General features: G+C 39.4%; 1 protein-coding gene across 3 annotated transcripts in view; it reads left to right on the top strand.

Annotated features, from left to right (window-relative positions):
• tfeb (transcription factor EB) overlaps positions 1-22,740 on the top strand; it is a 40,449-nt gene that overhangs the window by 11,122 nt on the left and 6,587 nt on the right. The window contains exons 1-5 of one of the 3 annotated variants that reach the window (XM_026935401.3): positions 4,456-5,279; positions 12,493-12,743; positions 16,158-16,439; positions 19,362-19,454; positions 22,379-22,553. In XM_026935401.3, coding sequence (XP_026791202.1) covers positions 5,249-5,279; positions 12,493-12,743; positions 16,158-16,439; positions 19,362-19,454; positions 22,379-22,553 — 832 coding nt within the window. In that variant the 5' untranslated portion in view covers positions 4,456-5,248. Of the gene's footprint in view, positions 1-4,455; positions 5,280-12,492; positions 12,744-16,157; positions 16,440-19,361; positions 19,455-22,378; positions 22,554-22,740 lie in introns of those variants that run through there. The other 2 variants (XM_026935402.3, XM_026935403.3) reach the window with 2 other exon arrangements.

Below are 22,740 nucleotides of genomic sequence, written 5' to 3'. Positions count from 1 at the left end.
CTTTAGAAAATTAAAAAAAAAAAAAAACATTGCTCAACATACTCCTGTGGGAATTTGTATTATTACCCAGTTGCGAAGTTGATATCTTGTGACTAACAGCACGTGTTTGTGTGTTTCTCTATATTTATTCTGTGTATTTTAGCTCCTTGGGCAGTTTTTTTGACAGACTGGAGAACAAAATTCACAGCTTAAATAATAATATACACAGAAAACAGAGATTGGGCAATAAAAATACACATACTGGAATCGAGCAGTGAAAGTTTAGTTCTCTACACTGCATTTTAGCTAACTAGCCTGAGTTAGGAGGCTAGAGCTTGTGTCAGCTTCTGAGCTACACACAACCTTGAGGAAAATGCCTAGAAAGTAAGAACTTGTGGAATTACAGCAGAGAAGCCAAGAGGTTTTGCATTTTCACCTGGTATTTAGCCACACTGATGTGCTCTATAATTTTTTTTTTTTTAAATAGCATAATTCTTCTGTCATTTTGAGAAAATACAAGCAGACGTCCTCAGAGTGAATACTTGGGCTGCTTCCCAAACAGCATACCGCCATACTACTTAGTGTGAATTCTCTCTGAATGTGTATTGATTTTGCACTCGTAGCCGTAAAATTAATCCGCACTGGATTAAGGGGTTTCCTCTGGGTACTCCAGTTTCCTCCCCAAGTCCAAAGACATGCGCCGTAGGCTGATTGGCATTTCCAAATTGTCCATAGTGTGTGAATGTGTGTGATTGTGCCCTGGGATGGGTTGGCACCCCGTCCAGGGTGTCCCCCGCCTTATGCCTCGAGTTCCCTGGGATAGGCTTCATAGTCCCCTGCGACTCTATGTAGGATAAGCGGTATGGAAAATGGATGGGTGGATGGATTACATTTCACAAGTGACACATTTGACAATTTATTGTAGGCCTATTTTCTCCTTGGGTCAAAATCTTCATCCTGTTTTGACCATTTTTGGTCAAAATGTTTCGGTGGCATCTCTAATAAATATAACAAGCTGCTGTTTACGTACTTGTATAATGTTAGCTAGGTCGAATACACGCTGATAGATTTTATTTCGTATTAATGAACTCAAATCATTCTCCATTTACCTTGACGGAAAGCCCGTGAGAGAGTCAAGAGCATGTGAGATGGAGGGGAAGGGGTCGGGGATTTCAGAAAATATCTTGTAGTATTGGAGAGTTCATAACGTCTACGCAAAACATTCCAGATGTCAATTCATATGTCATTTGGCTCCTGTTTCGTTGGGGGTATTTTTGAGTGCTAACTTCTATAAGCGTACACCAGTGTTTTTGCATTTTGAGCTCCTACTCAGAACGTGTAATGGTTTATGTTATATTTAACGTATGTAATGGTTAATTTTATATTTCTATTATAATTATAGTATATTCTAATGCATTACACTTCAACCTAAAAATGATATGCACATTAGAAGTGTATTCTTCAGAGAAGTATAAACTATTTAGTAATTTTAGTATTACTAAATCTTAACTCATTACTTCTCAAAAAGCAGGAATGAGTCTAGTCTGAGTAACAGGCTTTTGAATTGTGCTTCCTCATATTCCTCATAATTCCTCATAAATACACCTCACATACTCTGAGCTTATGAAATTAGTGTGTCATCTAGTGTCTTGCTGAACAAAGCTGAACTACAAGGTTGTCACATACAGAATAACACATGCTTATTAATATCAGTATATGATGGGTAAACTCTTGCTGATGGTTTGATTCATTAACAGTTACATTCAGAATTAAATACAGGACAGAAATATGTATTCATCATAGCCAGCGTGTTCATGTTCATTTAGTCTGTTTTGAAGATGAGTATAACTCAACATGTAATGCAACTTGACTCCCCATTTAGAAGCCATGAGCACTGCCAAACAGAACATTCGGGAACCTCAGTACAACCTCAGGACACAGCTGGCATCGAGATTAGTAAAATGAGATTAACTTGTCCTGAATTGTGTAAAAAATTGGAAGTTTTTACAGCTGTTGTTGGTTCTCTGTTTAAGCAATTTTGACTCAGTTTGACTCAGTGATATTAATTTCTTGTTTATAGAACTGTTGTAAGCAATATCACACTCGCTATCATGTGGTTTTACTGAATATTGTCATGACTGTGATTACCTATAGCCGAATCGAAGCTGTGACGATATCCATTATATCCGCACGGTTGCGAGTGTATTGCTTTTATACAACAGTTCTATAAACAAGAAATTAATATCAAGTAACTGACATTTCGGACACAATATGGACAAATGTTCTGTTTAATTTTGCTCCATTAGCGGAAATAGATCCCGAAGATGCAACACTCACGTTACAGCGCTGTGGCTAGCTGGCTAGCTAGCTACGTTCCCGTTAAAGATTCTTCCACTAAAATTGTCATCCCATCTTCATCTGACAAGCTTTCATATTTTAATTCAAAAGTTATGTTCCTGAAAACTATCGTCTGTTGAGGATGTCGCTAAGACTACTGTAGTAACAGTGTCGAACTAGAAAGTCGAATTTTTTATGTGGTGAACACACACAAGCGGAGTGATACATCCCAGTGCGGTTAAAGTAAATGTAAACACTCCTTCGAATGCAAGAAATCTCAAAATCTTGGATTGAATGTAACTGTTCTGTAAACTTGTATAGATTATATTATATTATATTATATTATATTATATTATATTATATTGTTTTTCTTTCAACCAACTGTGAGGAAAATAACTATAAGCAAAAACAAGACTGTATCCAATGCATGCCTTTGAATAACGTTGATGATGAGGCCTGCATTAAAGGTCATCTTGCTGTTCCTAGTAAGTTTTCTTTCAGAAAAACGTTCAGTTCATTACCGCTTAGTGACCGATTTTAGCAATACATCAGCAATATGCTAATTTACTGCATATAACACCTGTTTAGAGTGAAAGATATTGAGATAAACTGGAGAAATCTTGGAATATTGCTTTAAATATCTCAATTCCCGTCTGTGTGGAGTTCTCCGTATTCTCTGCATGTCTGCGTGGGTTTCCCCTTGTTTCTCTGTTTACAGAAACATGCCGGTAGTGGGATTGGCTAATCTGAATTCCTCCTTAATGTGAAATGACGAGACTAACATTTTTCAAGGGATAGGCTCCCAGACCACTGTTGTGAAAGATGCTTAACTTGGAGGAAGTAAAGGTGTTGAATGTGTTAGTCTTCTATTTCCCCGGTTAGTAGCTGTCATGTGATAGCGGGGAACTAGCTCCGCTAGTCAGCAGAAATTGGCAGGGGAAAAAAATGATTTAAACATATAAGCAAATGGCTAATTACTAGTGTATTTAAATGTAAACCGTTAGTGTCATTCTTTGTTTGCTAATCTGGCAATACAGATGCATCCTGTCTTACATAATGATTAGGTCTGGTTTGCCATCTTCATAAATGTCACCAGGAACAAGAGGCAACTCGGCTTCCTTTAGTTTCCAATATACCACAGAATACCCAAGTCATCACCGGCTGACTGTGAGTCAGCTATCACAGTCACAAAAATACTTGTTTATTAGAAATAGCCTTCAACTTCTTCTCAAAATCAGACTTAGGCTTGTCTCGACTGTCTATACCAAGGTCTACAACACGAGTTCTCAAACTTCGTACAGTCAGAGATCTCTGTAAGTTCAGTACAGCCTTCTTTTACAAACAAACTATTTAAAAAAAAAAAAAGTTACTAAAAACTTGAATAAAAAAAAAAAAAAAGGTTTAGTAATGCTGATTTGTTTTGTGCTCATGTGTACATTATACACTGAACCAGTTGAGGTTTAAATTAGTGATTCTCTTTATACAAACTCAGGAGCTCTCATAGGATACAATAATTTTTTTTTTCCATGAATTTTCATGAATGCCTAATTTCTTGTACCAACGAACAATTTATGAATAAATTCATTTGAAGCCAGGTTCATTTGTATTGCTGAAACCCCCACCCCTAACCCTAATATCCTGTACAGGACGGTAAATGAGGGAAGTAATCCTCGCACAGCTGACCGTTCCTGAACCAGAAATATGTGTACCAAAAGAACGTTGTACACGCCCTGTATTTTTAAAGGGGACAAATGCTAATACATCTTGTGTTCAGGCCCAGATCTGTACATGAGACAGGCGTAGTCTAGATAATTGTGAAATTCTTTTAAGTGATAATAAACCGTGACTGGGGTGTACCCTCCCTGTGCAGATGCTAACGTCAGGAGTCAAGCTGAAAGTATGCTGAATGGAAGAAGTGGAATTTTACCCTAAAGCTGGTACAAGTGAAATCTTTGAAATGTCTTCTGGCCTCAAAGGAGCTTGGGTAACCACTGGGGGGTGATATATGCTAATTCTGTTCTTCTAGCTTTTTTTTTTTTTTTTAATAGTTAACCACAATTATCTTTCTTAATCTTAGTGATAGTTGTTCTTCATATCTAAAGATTAGTTTCACTTTACTGATAGTAGGGTTCACATGGAGGTCCTCAGTCAAGTGGAGCAATATGCATGACATTCATATGTATCATCATGTGGGATTCTGTGGCTGTTGCTTCCTCCTTTTTCCCCTCTGTTTTGTCTTTTCGCACGCCACCTCCAAGTTCACCCCCCTTGCTCTTGAGCCACCTATACGTCTATATACTGCAGCTACATATATGTTATGGAGAATAAAAAAAAAAAAAACGTAAAATAAGCCTGTACGTGATGCCCATAGGCTATTACGATAAAACTAATATTCTAAGTTTGTGTACACACTCATCCAGCGCAAGCGCAGTGCTCTCCGTTTCGTCGACTGATTCAGCAGACGCCCACCACAGCCACACTAGTTCCCTAAGAGAAGTAGAAGAGATTATCGCTCTAGGAAAGGGAATTAGGACAGTAAGGGCCGTTGTTCCTCTCTGAGGCTTCCTAACAGCTCTTGTGTAATTTAGGGGAAGTGGAGGCGGAGGAAGACGGGAGTTGTAGACACTGGACAACAGGCCTTCATGCATGACTAAGGCTTTTCCCGTGGCTCTTTCTCTCTCTTTATTTTCCACCGCTCTGTCTCGTGAGGAGAGTGGCTGCCTCCACCAGCTCCACTGCCGTTAAAGTGAGCAGTCCCAATATCAATGCTCATTGTGAACTCGGTTAAGACAGCGTGCTGATCCAGTGAGCAGATCTCAATAAAGTGATGCGATGCAGATAATACAACGCAGCTAAGCTTCAATTTACGACTTTTGTTTCTTTTGGTCTTATTTTTGGGATTCTTTACAAAGCTTTGAATCTGATATCAAGGATGGCTGGAACTCTTGAATACACAAGGCCAGGTAAGTTGATCAGGGCATCTCTTATTACATTTGTGCCAACTGTTATGAGATATGATGAATTAAAGTGAAATGATCTAACAGTTCTTGTTAAGGACTTCGGATGACTCTGTAGAACTTTTTATTTATGTACAGGTTATGATGTAGGTTGTATGTCATGTGATCAAAGGTCTAATGCATTCGCGCAGTGACATCAGCATTTTACACACATGCACAAAATACATTTCCACTCCTAAAGGACAGCCTGATGACCCGGTCTTGACTTGATTTTCCGCCAGCATATTAGTACCTTGTTTTTAACAAAGATTTATTGAGGGTTTATTTTGAATATACTGCGAATTAGCAGTTGAATCACTCCTGGTTTGAGCCTGTAGGTGTTAAAATGGTTTGTTTATGCGATGGACATCAAATTGCTATTACATTTCACCATACGTAACTCTAGCTATGCTCCCTGTACTAACTGCACCTCTATAAATAAGCTGCACGCTATTGTTGCCATGCACCTGTTGCAGTGTTATTGACCTCTGTCAGGAGCTGCGTAGGTGAAATCATGCAGGCTTCTGATCACCTACACTGCTACCTTCTCTGAAGCCATCACTTCTCGTTCCATGGGTTCCTTTTTTTTCCCATTTCCCGGCCTATCCCCGGCTTGGCGCAGGGAACTGGAAAGCACAGTGTAGTGTAGTGACACCCGGATCACTTTCAGTATTTTTTTGCACAAAGAGATAATTGTGGCCACGTCCTCTGAGATAAATAAATAGGGACATACAAAGGCGGCAGAGAACACACCATTGAACTAGACCTCTGTGTGTAATCCAGGAAGTTTTCTAGGGGTTTTATTTATTTTTATTTTTATTTTTTTTAGGGTTGTGCTTGTGTGTTGGTTAGGGATATGATGAAAGCTAGATTTAGAGCTCAGTGTATGACATAACCTGAGTTTAAAAAAGGCAACGGTTCATTAGCTACTTGGAGGCACAGTAAACAAAGTAAACAAAGGCTCTTTGATTCGAGGCAAGGAATCAAAATGTAATAAGCTTAGTGGTCTGTTGAATGCAAGAGGTCAGAAAGCATTGGTGCTCTCTAGCAAAGTTCTATATACTGTAGCAGTGCTGAGAGTGAGATTTGGTTTTGATTATGAATCTAATTAAAGATACACTGTTGTGTTTTCATGGTACATGTCAGTGTTACAAGATACAGCAGTAGCTCAGACGATTAATCAGCAAAATCATAGGAGGATGCGTCTGAGAATAATCACATGTACATCAATAATGTAACCATGAACAGTACATCAGTAAATCAGTAGGAGGATGGCATAGGAGGATGTATTTGCCAAAATGTGACTGCCATAAACAGTGGCTTGAAATTTTAACAGTAGTCAAAAAATATCACAATATTAATTGACCACTTGTTATGTGTAATAATTATGACCAATGTGCATGGGATAAGTGATGTCTGTATAAATTACTGAGAAGGGAGTGTCTTCACAGTGGATGTCACAATAAAGATTCCATGTATATTACATACACCTCATATTAATACAGTATTTGAACTTAATTATAAGCACACGTTGTAGTGTGCATGGCTGCACAAGTTGCACTTGAGTTTTAGTAAGTCACATGACCATAATATGTAGGTAGACCTTACTTATAGAAGGAACTGATGATTCCTTTTAAACATTGTCTATAGTTTATTGTTTTGCATTTTAAAACTCAGCCAATGCTTGATTTCAGTGAGGGACAATAGAAACGAGCACTTTCTGAAGTGTCTTGATAATGAAGAAAAAGCACAAAACGTTTTTCCCACAGGATAGGCTGGAAATTTTGCCAAAAAAATAATTTTGAGAAGATTTCCTCTTAAAATCTTTTATAATATCAGTATTTATGTTTAGGAAAAAGAGAGGGGTTGAACAGAAAAGCATTAAAGGAAGAAGGAAATGCATTAAATGCATTTTAATTGATATTTAGAAAAAATCAACAGTCAGATTGACTTTATGAAACGGTGACACTGTAACAATCCTAGTCATAAAAAAAAACAATAACTTTTTCAAACAATGAATAACAATATTTTGATATGTGAACTATGCGTACACAATAGATAATAACGATAAATCTCCACCATAAGTCTATAATATTGATAATATCTGTTTTCTGGAAGTTCCTTCAGTAGTGCTTTGAGAATGCACTGGAACTGAAACTTCAGGTTGACTTTGGGAAATTTTTTTGTTTGCCCCAAATAGTATTTTCAAAGGCACACAAGTTGAAGTGCTACTTTGGTGGTTTGAACTGAGGTTAATAATTTGCTGTTAATTTTAGTGTAGTTAACTGTTAAAGTTATCAGGCAAAAATTGACCAACGCTGATAACATTTTGCCTCTCGTGCAGATTTCACAGGTTGTATTGTCTCTAAAAACCATTTCTTTAAATAACTGTCCTTTTTTCTTTTTTTTTTCCTTTTTTTTTTGAATTTTTGTAATGGAAAATGTTGAGAAATGCCTATTTGACAGTTGGTTTTGTAAGGATTACTTGCTTTCCATGAGCTTCCTAAAGTTCCTAAAAGGTGAAATTTCTGCTCTTATTTAAAATCTTATTTTATATCAGAGTTTTATAGAAAAATGAAACTGACTGGCTTGCAAAAGTGCACTTCTCTATTTGGTATGAGGACATAACTTACTTGCTTCACATAGTGTAAAAGCAGAAGTCAATAAGAATCAGATGCAATATGATGTTTATTTATTTTTTTTTTAGGAGGTTGAAGCCGGTAGTGTGATCACTGGGAATCGGATGGGCGTTTCTGGTGGTATGACTTCGCGGCACATGATGGCTACATCATTTGGGGAATTTTAATCATGAGACATAATGTGCAACATATTAAAAAATGATAAGCGTGGGCCAGTGTTGTTGAGACACTGATAACAGAGTGTTCAACAACTCCTGTGGTTTAGCACATCAAGTTTATTTTCAGAAATAGAAATTAAATGGTATTTAGTGTCGTATTGCTGTAACTATTCTATTGATTGCTGCAGCCAGTGACGTTTTTTTTTTTCTTTTTTTTTTTTTCTTCCTAGTTACAGGAAAGAAACTCTGAACACAGGCCATGCTTTAACCCTGATATAAATACCATAATTTTAATCTGAATATAAATTTTACTGGCTACAATAAAGTAACAAGTCAGCCACAGAGTACCTTACCCAAGGAGCATTTCCTCAGCCAACAGCCAGCTAGCTGACATAACCTCAGTTCAATTCAACTATAGTGCTTTTATTGTCACAAATGTATTGTTACAGAAATCAGGATGTGAGCTAGCCAGAGGCGACAGTGGCAAGGAAAATCTCACTGATATATGACATGAAGAAGAAACCCTGACATGAACCAGACTCAAAGTGGAACCCTTCTGGGTTACACTGGATAGAGGGATTATAAATCATTACTTTTATATAACTGTATACTGTAAAGTCAGACAGTACTGAGTGTGTTGAAAGCCTGTTCAGTATAGGTATGAGTTGAGTATGAGTATATTGTGATAAGCACAGGACAATCTTCATGATTACAATAGCACTTCTTAGGACAGTATCCACCGAGTCTTGCGCATAATCCTCAAGGTTTAGTTTGTTTCATTAAGTTGTGACAAGACTTTTTTTTTTTTTTTACTTTTTTTTTTTTTTTAAATTAAAGGCTGCTTCCTCCATGATCTCAGTTTATATTAATTCCGTGTCAAATTCCAGCACTTTCAACAGCTTTCTAGGTCAAAGTTTGGCTTGTTTGCGCACTTTTGCACTTTGTTTTCAGCTTCAATGTAGGCTTCAGTTTAGCGTGACATAAAAGAGGAAGGAAAAAAGTGTGGGGTTGCACAGACAGAAGAGCAGTCAAATGAATGAACCACCCAATCAGGACTCGGTTTGATGATTTCTGGACCAGGCATGTGCTAACACCACCATATTCGAAGGCCATAGTCAGAAGTCATATTTGTCAACCCTTCCAATTCCCTTGTTTGTTCTACCAGACTCGATGTTCTCCTGTAGTTTATTTGTTTTGGGACCATTTTTCATTATCTAACTTTATAGCCTGCGACACAAGCCTAGCCTAGATGTCCTACAGGTGAGGTGAGCATCACCCCTTATAACTGTCATTTAAGAGTCCTTGAACCTGCTGAATTGGCTTACTCGTTTGTGAAATTTCTCATACATAACAAGGTACTAGAACTTATGAACCAAAGTGTATGAAACTGTTCCTGAGGTTCACCCAACACAACCCCCCCCCTTCCACCCAACTCCTTGATCACCTGCTCGGCCTTGTAAATCCAAGCCGTAAATCTGTCAGTGAAAGTTCATTGTACACATTAGACATGGCTCCATATTTCACTTAGGCTCTGGCTGAAGCTACCCCAGGGGAAAAGGGTGTATCTGAAAAGAGGAACAGAAAGTGAGGGAGGCTATTTTGGTCCTTCTTGCCTCACTGCTATGCTAGACACAGTAGGAGAGGGTGAAACAGGGAGACATGGGTGGGGAAGGCAAGTGTACCCTAAAGGTTGTTCCTGAGCCTGTGGACAACAGCTAAGTGTTGAACCTGAAAATAGAACAAATCAAGGACACATCCAATGTCTTGAGTCTTGTTATATTGTAATTATGACTAAAGATTTTATCCTGAATTTCATCTCAGTGTTAGCCAGTGCTAATGCTAATTGGATTGGATTGGAGGAATTCAATGTAGAACTGCAATTGTAGCTCTTCCTCTTTCCATTTTGTTGGAAATTCTCCATTTATGCTCACAGTGACCTTGTTTAAGATCATGGACATGGCTAAAGAAGAGTATACTCTGAGATCAGCATGATAAAACACAATGCTACAGATTACCCACAATCCAGTTAACTGTAACTCCAGATTTAGAAGCATTAAGCCAGCCTTGTTATAAGGCACTACTTAACATGGAAGTGTCAGCAGCTAAAAAAAGCATAACATATTAACACTCTAGGAACACTGTGTAGTGTGTGTGTACTTGCTACCGTTGCTCGGCCCCTCTTTTCCATTGCCATGAGATTTCTTCCCTCCCTCTCCTTTGATGTAGACATACTGTGATATCGTAACCCGGCTCTGACAATAGGCAACTTGTGCAAGTTCGCACGTTTGAACGTCATAGTCAGTGCATTCAAAAGCTTGGCATTCCACATGGGTGGAGTGGGAGAGCTTTGAGTGAAAGAGTAATGCCATGCTGAAAACTACGAAAGTTAACCATGCCAGTATGAACCAAGAACAGCTGGAAGGCAATGTTTTTACACTGTTTACTGACATGCTATATGCAGAAGCAACAGAGTTGACTGTACTGTTAGAATTCAGGTTGGAGGTCCATTCAGCAAAGCTCATGGTTAATAATCCGTCTCTGTGTATTCCAGATGATACTAAAGCAGTCAATCCCTCACTTTGTGATGCTTATTAGTACATTGGATAGCATAACTGCACACCACCTTCTTGTCTCCTTGACTAAGCCCAGGTGTTCCACCAGCTGTGAGTCAGGCCAGCTGTGTGCCTGCTGTCCCCGAGCCACTCGGTCCCAGAGCTTGGTTCTGCTGGACAGGAGTCAAACTATGGCCCTGGTGACAAAGCCTGAGAGTGTCCACTGACTACCCATCACCACAAAGCCAGCTGTGTGTGTGTGTGTGTGTGTGTGTGTGTGTGTGTGTCTCTAAATCGGCCACTGAAATATACACAGTGGGCTAAATACTGCTTCAGTGCTATCTCAATAGGAGCTGTCTTGCTTATTGTACCTCGTCCACAATAAGCTTTTCTCCATATCCAGCCTCTGTCCTTCTCCTTTTTTTTTTAATAAATTTTTTTTTAAACATGGTCAGCGGTAAATGCTAACAACTGGAGCCTGGAGCTGGGCTTGCACCAGCCATGCCATTACACTGCCAAATTCATAAGAATTCACATGAGCCAGCTCATTCCAAACAGCTAGGGATGAAACAGGAGGCAGGGCTGGACAGGGCAGGGTTGTTTTTCTTACAACTTTATTCATCCACCAAATTCGCTTTCACTTATTTTGATTCCCGCAAACTTTTTGTTCGAGATTGAATTGAAATCCAAACCCTGCGCTAGACAAGTCACCTTCCTATTATCTACCATTTTGAGCTTACTCAATTAGGTTTCCATGCAGCCAAAACATGGTACTGGGCAGCACTTTAGACCTTTCACTTGTCTGGTGGGCTAGCTAATGGACTTATGATTTGTCAACCCCTGAACCACACATCTTTTTTGTATGTTTGTCTATGGTTTAGCAGCCAGAAAAGAGCAAAGTCATGGGCGATTTGCATCGGCTTGCAACCGTGAACCAAAAAAGGGGAACTCAAACTTGTAGGGACTCCCCAGTCCTCCAGATGAAAAAGGAGGGGGTTTAGATTTAGCATGAGGATGTTTGGGGGTGTGTCCCACAAGGACATGCCACTCACATGATGAAAACAAGTAGGACACATGACCCTCACATGACTTCCTCAATCAGAGAGGTGGTTATGCTGCTTAGCTTTGGGCTTTATTTATTTCAGTGCAATCAGCTCCTGGCACATGAAGCAGTGCTACAGCAGTGATCCCCAGGTCTGTTCCTGGAGATCTCCCGACAGTTCCAACACAGCTGATCCGGCTAATCAGGTTAAGCAGGTGTATTGGATGAGATGGGAACTGTATCTGGGGACTGTATAAGATCTCCAGGAAAAGGGTTGATGATCATTATGGTACAGTATATGAATTTCAGGAGGCTAGATGATATGTTTAATAAGACAGCTTAATACATCACACCGACCATGTTTGATGATGATTCTACTGAGATCTTGTAAAATTAGTAATTAGTAATTTTATTTTAATTCTACATACTGCAGAATGTATTCTTTTGGTCCCTGGAGGACTAGTGGTTAGACCACAGCACTCTGCTCCGGTCAGGGTTCAATTACTGGCCAGGGAGCCACTCCCAGCCACTGGGGTTGCGTGCAACAGTGAGCTCTCAGTACCGGTCCCAAGCCCGGATAAAATCAGTGAGGGTTGCGTCAGAAAGGGCATCCAGCATAAAAACTGTGCCAAATCAAATACGCGGACCAATGATCTGCTGTGGCGACCCCTAACGGGAGCAGCCGGAAGACGAACAACAGCAACTGCATAATGAATTCTTAGTTGTTTTTTTTCTTTCTTCTTCTGCTTTACATCCTCACTTGTCTCTGTTCTCCATCTTCCTCTGCAGCTATCACACCATCTTTCGGGCTGGACTGCGCAGCAGCTGCTCGCCCCCCACGCCCCCCTGCCATGGTGTCCCGCGTAGGCATGCGCCAGCTGCTCATGCGTGAACAAATGCAGCAGGAGGAGCAGCGGGAGCGCCAACGTCACCTGCACCACATGCAACAGCGGCCACCCGGACCTCCTGCTCCCTCGCCTGCCATCAATGCTCCCGTGCACTTCCCGGCACCAATGCAGGTGCCTGTCGAAGTGCTGAAGGTAAGCAACGTGTCAACTACTACTTCACTGCCCCTGTGGCTATACTGTACACTCACCATTCACTTTATTAGGAACACCTGTACGAGTGCACATCCATGCAGTTGTCTCATCAGCCAATCATGTGGCAGCAGCTGAATACATAAAATCATGCAGATACAAGTCAAGAGCTTCAGTTAATGTTCACATCAAACACAATAGGGAAAAATGTGATCTCTCTGACTTCGATCATGGCATGGATGTTGATACCAGAAGGGCTGGTTTGAGGAGATCAGCAGTTTCTGAAACTCAAACCAGCCCTTCTGGTACCAACAACCATGCCACTTGACTGCAGTCACATGATTGGTTGATTAGATAACTGCATGAATGTGCAGTTGTACGAGTGTTCCTAATAAAGTGGATGGTGAGTGTATATTTGCTTTAATAATATAAAAGGGGTTGTGTGTGTGTGTGAAGTTCTGGCAGAGATACATAAGCTTTAAAGCTGATTCTCAATAGGATATGCACTCTCGTTCCAATCTCCAAGTCTACTGTTCCTTCTGAACAATGATTTTATGGGCATGTATGGCTTCCTCCACAAGTGCCTAATCCTACTTTCTGCTAAGAGCTGCAGTACGATGGCCCGCCACTGACGTTCCAACAGGGCATAAGAGCCCATATTAGTGGGAATTGGGCACTCGAGTAATCTTTTCACGTGCTGCCGTGGCTCCTGCCACACAGGTTAAGAAGTACTCTAGAACAGTAGCTCTCAGTAGTTTTGGGGTCAAATTTTACTCATGAAATCTTAACTAAAGTGTTAACAAGGACAGGAAAAGGAAAAGATCAAGGAATCTTTAAAAGAAGAATGTGGTGGAACAGCAATCAAGTAGGTCGTAGAAAAAACAAGGAGTTTTTGTGCCCTGTTGTGTTCGCAGTAGAGAGATAAGTCATAGAATCAGATAAGAGGTGAGATTGACATGGCTAATTCTATAAATGACTGTTCCTGATCTTATCAATGAGCAGAAAACAGACAGCCCAGTGCCTGCTCCTGTGCTTCTGTACACTTGGGGTAGCTGTTTACAGTTGGTATTTGCTAAACCAAAATATCTTCAGTCAAGCATACAGTGTTGTTTTTTTTGCTATTTTCTTTTCAGTGTCACTACAAGAGAACCTGAAAGTGCTTGCAAAATATGCGGTACGCATATTTTTATGAAAAGATGAATGGGTTGAGACTGATGGTCTTAGAACGCATGTGCTCACTGTTTGCTGATTTGGTGCAATTACAACCAACGACAGCCAGCAACAAAGTTCTGGCAGTGTCAACTTTTTTCTAATTAAAATCTCAGAATGTCAGCAGTGCTATGGCGCTCGTTAAAAGCCACCAACAGGACGATGGCACAAGATGACACGAAACTCACTGTACAGCTACAAAGACAGTAGTGACAATGGTGAGACATAAACAAAGCATGCTAATGAAGAGGAAGAAATTTGTAATTTTCTGCACGAGCCCAGATGCACAAGCCCAGATTGATGACGTAAGCACTCAGATGATTTCATACAGATAGATATCTCAGTTCTACAGTAGAATTTCTTAGACATTTGTGGTTACGACAGCATGTCACCTCAGTCAAGGTCATAAGCATTAGATTATAGATGGATTAATATATAATATTGGACATTCCTCAGATGTTTATGGTTAAGGTACCTCTATGCTGTTAGCATTTGTTACTGGCAGATGCTTAGTCATATTGTTTGAGGTTAGAGTGGAATTTTCTTTTACATCTCATAGTTAGGGTGGAATTTTACATCTGATGATCTGATGTATCGGTTATGTTATTTGCTTTTCCTAAAGAGATAAAAAGCGATTGTATCTGTGGCTTTATTACGAGTACAATTTGTAGCTAGTGACTGCATAAGTTACGCAAATCCAGTGAACCTTAGTTGACATTGTGAGCGAAGGTTTTTTGGGACGCTGGAGATGAAGAAGACTTTCAGGATAAACTATTGTAGATGTATCCTTCTACCTCTCACTGCTTGGTCATTGTGGATGGCTTACTGGAGCTGGGAGTGTTGTGATTCATGCCACTTATGGGAAGCATTAGGAGTGAGTCATCAGCATACACCAGTGAGGAGCAACAGCAGCTTCAGTTTCACAGAGGGCTCGGGTAGTTTAGTGAGCCATTCATCCTGCCATGTCTGGGCAGAGAAGTCTGGAAGGAAGCACCATGGCCAGTGGCCACCAGCTATTCTGCCTTTCTGAAATTTCACTTCTGGGACCTCACAGCAACTGACTCTATCCTCAGTACTCTTTCCCAGGGCTGGGTTTATTAGCTAAGTGGAAATGCCCTTGGTGGCATCATTTTCACTTTGTCAGTGCTGAAAGGTTGCAATGCAGCTCACTTATTTGCTGACTGCAAAGCAATTTCTTTACCATTATTAAGCATTAGTTTATTAAAAGTATGCCAGTGCAGGAGTGATTAATGCTTAAGGGGTAAATCTGAAAGTAGAGCTGCTTATACCCACTAATCCTAGAGCCACTTTTTTTTTAAAAGGCGTCTGATATTTATTTATTTTTTTTTTTATTAGGGTTCTGTTTATGGGCGACAGTAGGATTCTAAGCAAAAGAGGCAAAACATCACCAACCTACTCTCTACTGACTGTTTGGATGTTGTTCCATACTAGCCCAAAGAATATATTAATTTTCATAATTACAAAGATGAGATATAGTGTCTATAAGATAAGGGTGTAGGTGCATGTAAACATAGCTACATCTAGACATAGAGAAGTGGTTCTTTTCTACTACACGATGGGCAAATTTGTGGTGCTGTTTATCAAGCAAATGCTTACTGGATAAACAGACTTGACCAAAACTAGTGCAAAGGCAAGAATAGTTTGAGGATCTGTTGGCATAAAAGTTGTAGAAGAGTAATGATTTATAATTCCACTATTTGGTGTCAACCAGAAGAGTCTGATTGCTGTAAAGAATCAATCTCAGGGAGATTTTCCTTCGCCACCGCCACCTCTGGCTTGCTCATTAGGGATCTAAGTCTATATCCGGATTTCTGTAAAGCTGCTTTGTGACCATGTCTATTGTTGAGTTGAATTAAATTAAATGAATGTAAGTCTAAAACACAGCCATTAAAAGGATTGAATGGTGTTGGTCTGGTAGTGCATGATGAAATGAGCATTCTCTTTTTATCACTACAGTTTTCCAGACATACGTGCTGGAAGCAGATGTAACATTTTGCGGCTTAAGAGAGTTAGATTTGAAGTGAAAGAATGAGATCAATCTGGCCAGGCATCTCACCCCTCAGAAAATGCTCACAGTTGAGACAATATTGAAATACTCTTTGTACTATTTTCCTATTTTCCTGTTTATATTCCCATTTCCTATTTGATCCTTCTCCATTGATGACATTTCATATTTTTCCCTGGCAGGTACAAACCCATCTGGAGAACCCCACTGACTACCACATCCGCCAGTCTCAGAGGCAGCAGGTGAAGGAGTACCTGTCCAGTACCTTCGCCCCCAAGCAGGTCGTCCACGCTGCAGCCGGGGTAGTCCACCCCTCTCCACCCAGCATTGCGCAATGCCAGTCAGCCGGTGCCGTGCAACCCCTGCCCTCACCTTGCGCATCGCAGCTCGTCACCTCAGCAGGGAACAGCGCTCCCAACAGTCCTATGGCCATGCTGAACATCAGCTGCAGCCAAGAGAAAGAGGTGCATACCTCCAGTCCTAGAACACTATGTATTTATGCTTGGTTTTAACATTGTGTTTTTCACTACTTAACAATGGATGTCAGTTTGTATACCATTTATTAGGGGGCCAAGCATAAAGTGCTTGGAAACTACTTCTTCTTCTACTACTACTTCTTCTTCTTCTTCTTCTTCTTTAAAATATGTTGTGCAGACCATGTCATAGGTCAGACAAATGTAAGGCTTGGTCAGTAGGTATTATTCCCTCCCATTGTCCAAGGCAAGAGAGATGAGCCTGATTGGCCTGATGGTTTGGGACCATAGCTCAAGAATTGCTAGAGACAAAATATTTTTTTTTCCTTTGATTTCTTGGCTTAGCGCAAACAAATGTGCAATTTGGACCTTTTATCTCCACCCACTTAGATTTTAGGTTTATTTGCTTAATATGCTAAGCCTAGTTTTGTGAACTAGTCTTAGGATTTTTGAAATATCTACGAAATTGTTGTCAAAAACCTCAAAATATTTGAACCTCAATGATGGGCCTCAAAAATTTGTAAACGGAATGGCCACCTCATGCCATTCCATTGTGGTGGGGTGGAGCTTAGTTGACTCATACAGCTGTAACTCATGAGTGGTTAAGCCAGATCCAGATGATGTTCTTTAGGTTTTGGGGCATGGTCGTCCATAGGAAGTGGGATTAAGTACAAATAGCTGAACTAGGAAAAAAAACAGTCAGCATTCAGCAGGGATAACGTCATCATAAAACGTAAATGCAAAGTCCATTCATACAAATCAGCCAGTGGGGGAGCAATAAATATGGACACGGGGAGAAAATCCACAGAGTGAAGCTAATAAATCAAATAATTAACACCTGCATTAACCAATAATTAGCAAAATTTAGAAGTGTGACTGAATGTTGGGTTCCAGTATTTACACTTGGAGACCTGAGTTCAGTTGATCATCAACATGCTGTAATTTAATTTGTTCTAACTTATTTTGACTTTTTTTTTAGGTACGGTTGAAATAATGACCTATTAGTCAGTGCCAGTGTATTTAGTTAACATTTAAACTAGAGCAGCAATGATCATCTGAAATAATTGATAATGTCCATTATTAAACACGTTTAGTTATTATCAATGTTTCTCTTCAATATTATTATCATGTTTTTTTTTTTTTTGACTAGTCGTTTACTTAAAGAGTAACAGAAATGTAAGAGAGCACAGGCCTCTATTCATGAGTAGAATGTACTACTGTAGTGAAGCCGATTGGGGCAACAGAAGTGCTGTTAATATTGCACCACGCTATCGCGCTGTGTTCCCATGAACATAACGAAAAGAAAACATGAGCCTTGCTGTCTCTTTCCCAGACAGAACTTTAAATGATGGCAGCAACAGAATGGAAGTTTCACTCAAAACAGCAAAAGCTTGCTACAGTGCAGTCTGCACAAAGCAGAGATACTTCTCATAGCAGCACATAGTTAAAGCTATATGAGAATTAAAAACAAAAGCAGCCCAAAAGCTCCTGCTTGGTAAGTGAAATATACTAAATGGTTAACATTAGAGCTTCATATTACATTTCATTCAAGGGGCTTGATATATTTTTCAATGTAATAGTAAAATATGTGCAGCAATTTCATTCGTTTAGGCCAGTTAAGATTAGTCTGTTTCATTTTGGCTTGCTTATATGATGATGATGAACATCTATGTGATTTAGTATATATAGATAAATAGAGATAAAGAGGTAGAGAGAAATCCACAAATTACAAGTATGTTGTCCTTTTATATAAAATGAATTCCCTATCAAAATCTTTATTTGTATTTTAAATTGTATTGTAACAGGGAATAATCATTAGATTAACCCTAGAGGAGAAATTCAGCACAGTAACAAGATGTTAAATGTTAAGTTGTTCACAGTTTTGTTTTGTACTATATTATTGAAAAAAAAAAAACAATAAGCAAAAATGTTAACCATTATTTGTTACAGCCATTTTCATTTGTGAGCCACATTTAAGTGATTAATTGTCGATCAGGTCACATAAATAATATAACAATTAATTTTTTTTTTTTGCAGCCCTAAAACAAACTTGTTTTGTTAATTTGTTAACATTCCCAAAAAATTTTTTTAACTAATTTTGTGTCATTTTGACTCAAACAGAACAAAATATTTATGAATTGTGTTACACCAGTTTCAGGCCTGATATACAGTACGTAATGACTTGTTTGTCCATCCAGCAAAGCCTGAAGTTGAATTTGTCTCTGTATAGCAATGAGTTGTGGTTCTCCATCTCTCAGCTTCATCAGTGCACCAGGCTTTTCCCTTCCCGTCAGGAATGTTGTTATGCATTATTGGTCCTCATTATTCCAAAGTTCACTGCACACCATATCCACACTCATCTATGTGCATGCAGTCTTTATTCATCCTTCTCCATTTCTTGCCTCGTGGGTTTTTTTTTTTTATATCACCCAAAGGTCAGAGTGTTAACTAGCCAAACTCTGTTGTTACTGGAGTGTAAATGGCCAATTATGGTTGCAGTGCTGTAATTAGAGATTAAAGAGTGACAGGGAACGCAGAAGACACCGGAGAGACCTTTTGAACTCGGCAGACTTTAGTCTTTTTCCTCATCTTTTCACATTTAAGTCTGTAAAATGACGAGTTGAGTATGTGGTCATATACTAACAGCGTCTGTGAGACAAACAACTGAGAGATAAGTCTATACAATAAGAGAAGGAGAAGTACTCTTTCTAGAAACTTTGTGGTTTGAGAGTGCTTTATGCCTTATATTATATGAGGATTGAGTATGAAATTGCCAAAACAAATTTTTAGAAATGTAGCTAATTAAAAATTAAAAAGAAAAAGAAATAAAATCCATGAAGGTTTGTGTTGACTATTATTGCTTTGTTTGCATGAAAACTCAGTAAGCAGCTTCTTATGCATGTTTTTGAGCAGATGGAGGAAGTGATTGAAGACATCATCAGCATGCAGTCCAGCTACGATGACATACAAAATTATGTTGATCCTGTGGTACAGATGCCAAACACAGTAAGTGAAGTAACTTTTTTTTTAAATACACTCTTAGAGTTCCAAACTCTTTTTAGTCTGTTTAGCCCTTTTTCGAAGATGAGTAATGCAAACAAGTGAATCATGTAAGGTTAGTGGAAAATGGACTGATTAAGCTGTACACTGTAAGCATAAATCACCACTTCTCAATAGTGTCTATTTTCAAATCTTCTGTGCCCAGATGGTGACTCAGAGGTGCAATACTGATGAGCCATTTGTTGACTAGATGTCACTGGGCTTAAGGGAAGAAGAAAAGCAGCTTTGTTGGTCCTCAAAAATAATTTCTGATTATAGCATAGACCCTTCCCATACAATCTGTGAACTGTGATGCAATGCTGTTTTGTTGCCGCATGAGCACTTCAAAACAGCTTATTTTCAATTCAGACCAGCGGCTTTCTCCCTCGGGGTATTTTCTATTCATAATACAAAAAATAAATTCAGATTTACAGTGCCATTTTTGCATTTTATGCAATGCACCATGGAACAGCAGATGCATGAGGACTCTTGCTTGGAAAGGCATCGTATTTAAAATAACTGCTCAGCATTAACAATTAAGCCACCTCCAGTTAGAGTTCAACTTGTTTACAAGGCATTAGGTTGGGATTGGGGCAGTGGAGGAGAAGGAGGTGAGTAGAATTTAGAGAAAGGAGGGAGTATTGGGTGGGGTGGGGGGGGGGGGGGGGGGGGGGGGGGGGGGGGGAGAACAAGGCTGAAAGTCCAGATAGGGGAAAGTTCACTGTTTTGTGGTGAAGAAAAAGTAGAAGAAGGTCAGTTTAGTTGCTCAAACAGCCGGCTCAGGCAGCTATGAGAGACTCAGCAGCTAGCATGAAGGACATGAACAAGACGTACGCCATTGTAGAGGTGATTGACGGCGAGAAACTCCAGCTGGTAAGGCAGGTCTGGTCACTATTTCTCTCCTTTGTCTCTCATTTAAATCTTTTCAGCCTACTGATGGAAGGGAGGAAAGGTTTGTTAACTGTATAGCACTGAGCTGCAGAGTGTGAGAGGCAGAAATAGAATGAGAGCATTATTGATTCATGATGAATATTACACCGGTATTTCAAAGTTTTGCTGTTAGGAAAAATGCCATAGATGTGTAAAAGTTGCTTTTACTAAGTATTTGAGTGTAATTGACTGGGTTTTGTGTAATTGACTAGAGTTTGAGTCTCTTACCTCTTTTATCACCTCTATGGAATTTTTCTAATTTAACTGCAAAAAATTGATATTGACATGACTTTTTAATAAGTTAATTTTATGGAAATGTTAATTTTAATTAATTAATTATTATTTTTATGTACACAGAATTTATGTCTGTGGGCCCCAAAACACAAGTAACGGCAATCAACAAAATGGGTGTTGATACTGTGTTCTACTGTTATCAAGCTTTATTGAGCTTTTGCTCTCTTTTGCTTTGGTCTGTCATGACCTCCCTGTGCATTGATTGGCAATTGATTGGCTTTTCTCATTCATCAGAGTGCTTAGACTCTATTTCCTGTCGTGAGGATTGATCTTTGCTCCAAGTTGCTCCAGGGAATTTAGAACGAATTTAGATTTCATTTGAATGATGGCTGTAAATGGGGTTGGTGTTTCTTGAGGTGTAGAATTAGACTACAGCCGTAATTCTGGTCTGTCAGCAGAATCAGAGGCAGCTTGTTTGTCTCCTTTGATGAACATATAGCTGGTCCCCAATCACTGATTAAGAGGCTGTCCTTTTAAGAATGTCAAAACCAGTCGAAAGTCAAAGATGGTGCTCCCTTCCATAAGCATGTCACTGAGGCATGCTCAGTTTTACTCACTAAAACTAAGCATACAATGCAAATCCCGTTGAAGTCTGGGGAAAAGAACACTTCTTCCACCAGATATCTGCGAGTTGCTGTGTTTTTATTGAGCGTAAATTTGAGCCATATAAGCAATGGGCCGTTTTGTTCGTTTTACTGGTCCTTGTTTAGTGTTGATTTTGTGTTTGTTTGCCTTTGTGGTCTCCAGTAGCATGTGCGATACGTTATCTGTGGCTGTTGAAGGCTGACTTATCAGTCAAGGCTCATTAGAAGCCAAGCATTCACTCACCAAGAATTATATTGAGCCGTTCAGATGGAATAAAAGATACAGCGTACATAAAACAATAAAGCGGATAAGCAATAGCTGCGAAAGTCAGTCATTGCTCTCACCTCGAAAGCAAAAAAAAAAAAAAAAACGCAGTGTTTTATTAGTTTATCAGCATAGAACCTGTCGATTTTACAACTTGCCACTAAAGATACACATTTATTGGGCTTCCTGCGATCATGACAATTTGACAAGGTCATACTGGATATTGCACCATAAAAATACCATTAAAATCTCCCGTAACCTTCATGAAATGGGGCTGACAAAATGCAGTCCAACATGCATGTGTATAAGCTAATAACTGAATGAAAGGCTTTCATGACTATAATAATTGGTGTTCTACTCATGAAAACTAAACAAACGTAGCAATGTACTGTCAATGATACTTGCCTACAAAGCTAAAAATGGACTAGCCCATGCTTACATGAAGGCACTTGTCTAACTTCACTCTCGACCACATTCCTTTCAAGCCTTTAGCACGGTTTGAATTGACCCCCATCACTCAAAGCACAAGGAAAACATGCATCAAGACTCTTCTCTGTCCTGTCACCTAGCTGGTGGAATGAACTTCCTCTGGTTGTCCGAATAGCTGAGTCACTGTCTGACTGAAAACCTACCTCTTCAATGAGCACTGAACAAAAAAAAAAAAACTTTTCTTGTCATACTAACTGCACTCTAACAGAGTTTTAGCTTCATAGCATTCATAGACTGTGGTCTATTTGTACTAGTATATGCTAAAATATACTGGAGTTCTGTAAGGGCATGTGCCAAATGCTCATGTCTTGTTTGTTTGTCTGTCCTAGCTCCCTCTGCCCAGTAGCCATTTGGATGTGTACACTGGGCCTGGCATATCAGGTCCTACCATTGCCATGACTAGCAACTCCTGCCCTGCCAACCTACATCACAAGAGAGAGCTCACAGGTAGAACCGACCACAACCAAGACATCAAACCGTTGATTCATTCTAGCTGTCCTTATGGTATGAATTCAGTGACATTTCTATAATGTGTGGTATCTTACTGTTTAAGATTGGATGGTCTGTAAAGGGCAGTGATTGTCATTTTAAAACGGGAATAGCAAAAGTTTTCTCAGTTAAACGTGATAGCTGCTTGTTTATTAGCCTGTTATTGTCACTTAGAAAAGCTGGAGATTTTATATGACAAGAT

This window comes from Pangasianodon hypophthalmus, chromosome 20, assembly GCF_027358585.1.
Source record: "Pangasianodon hypophthalmus isolate fPanHyp1 chromosome 20, fPanHyp1.pri, whole genome shotgun sequence".
In the NCBI taxonomy this organism is placed as follows: Eukaryota; Metazoa; Chordata; class Actinopteri; order Siluriformes; family Pangasiidae; genus Pangasianodon; species Pangasianodon hypophthalmus.
This window is presented reverse-complemented; position numbering and strand designations above follow the sequence as displayed.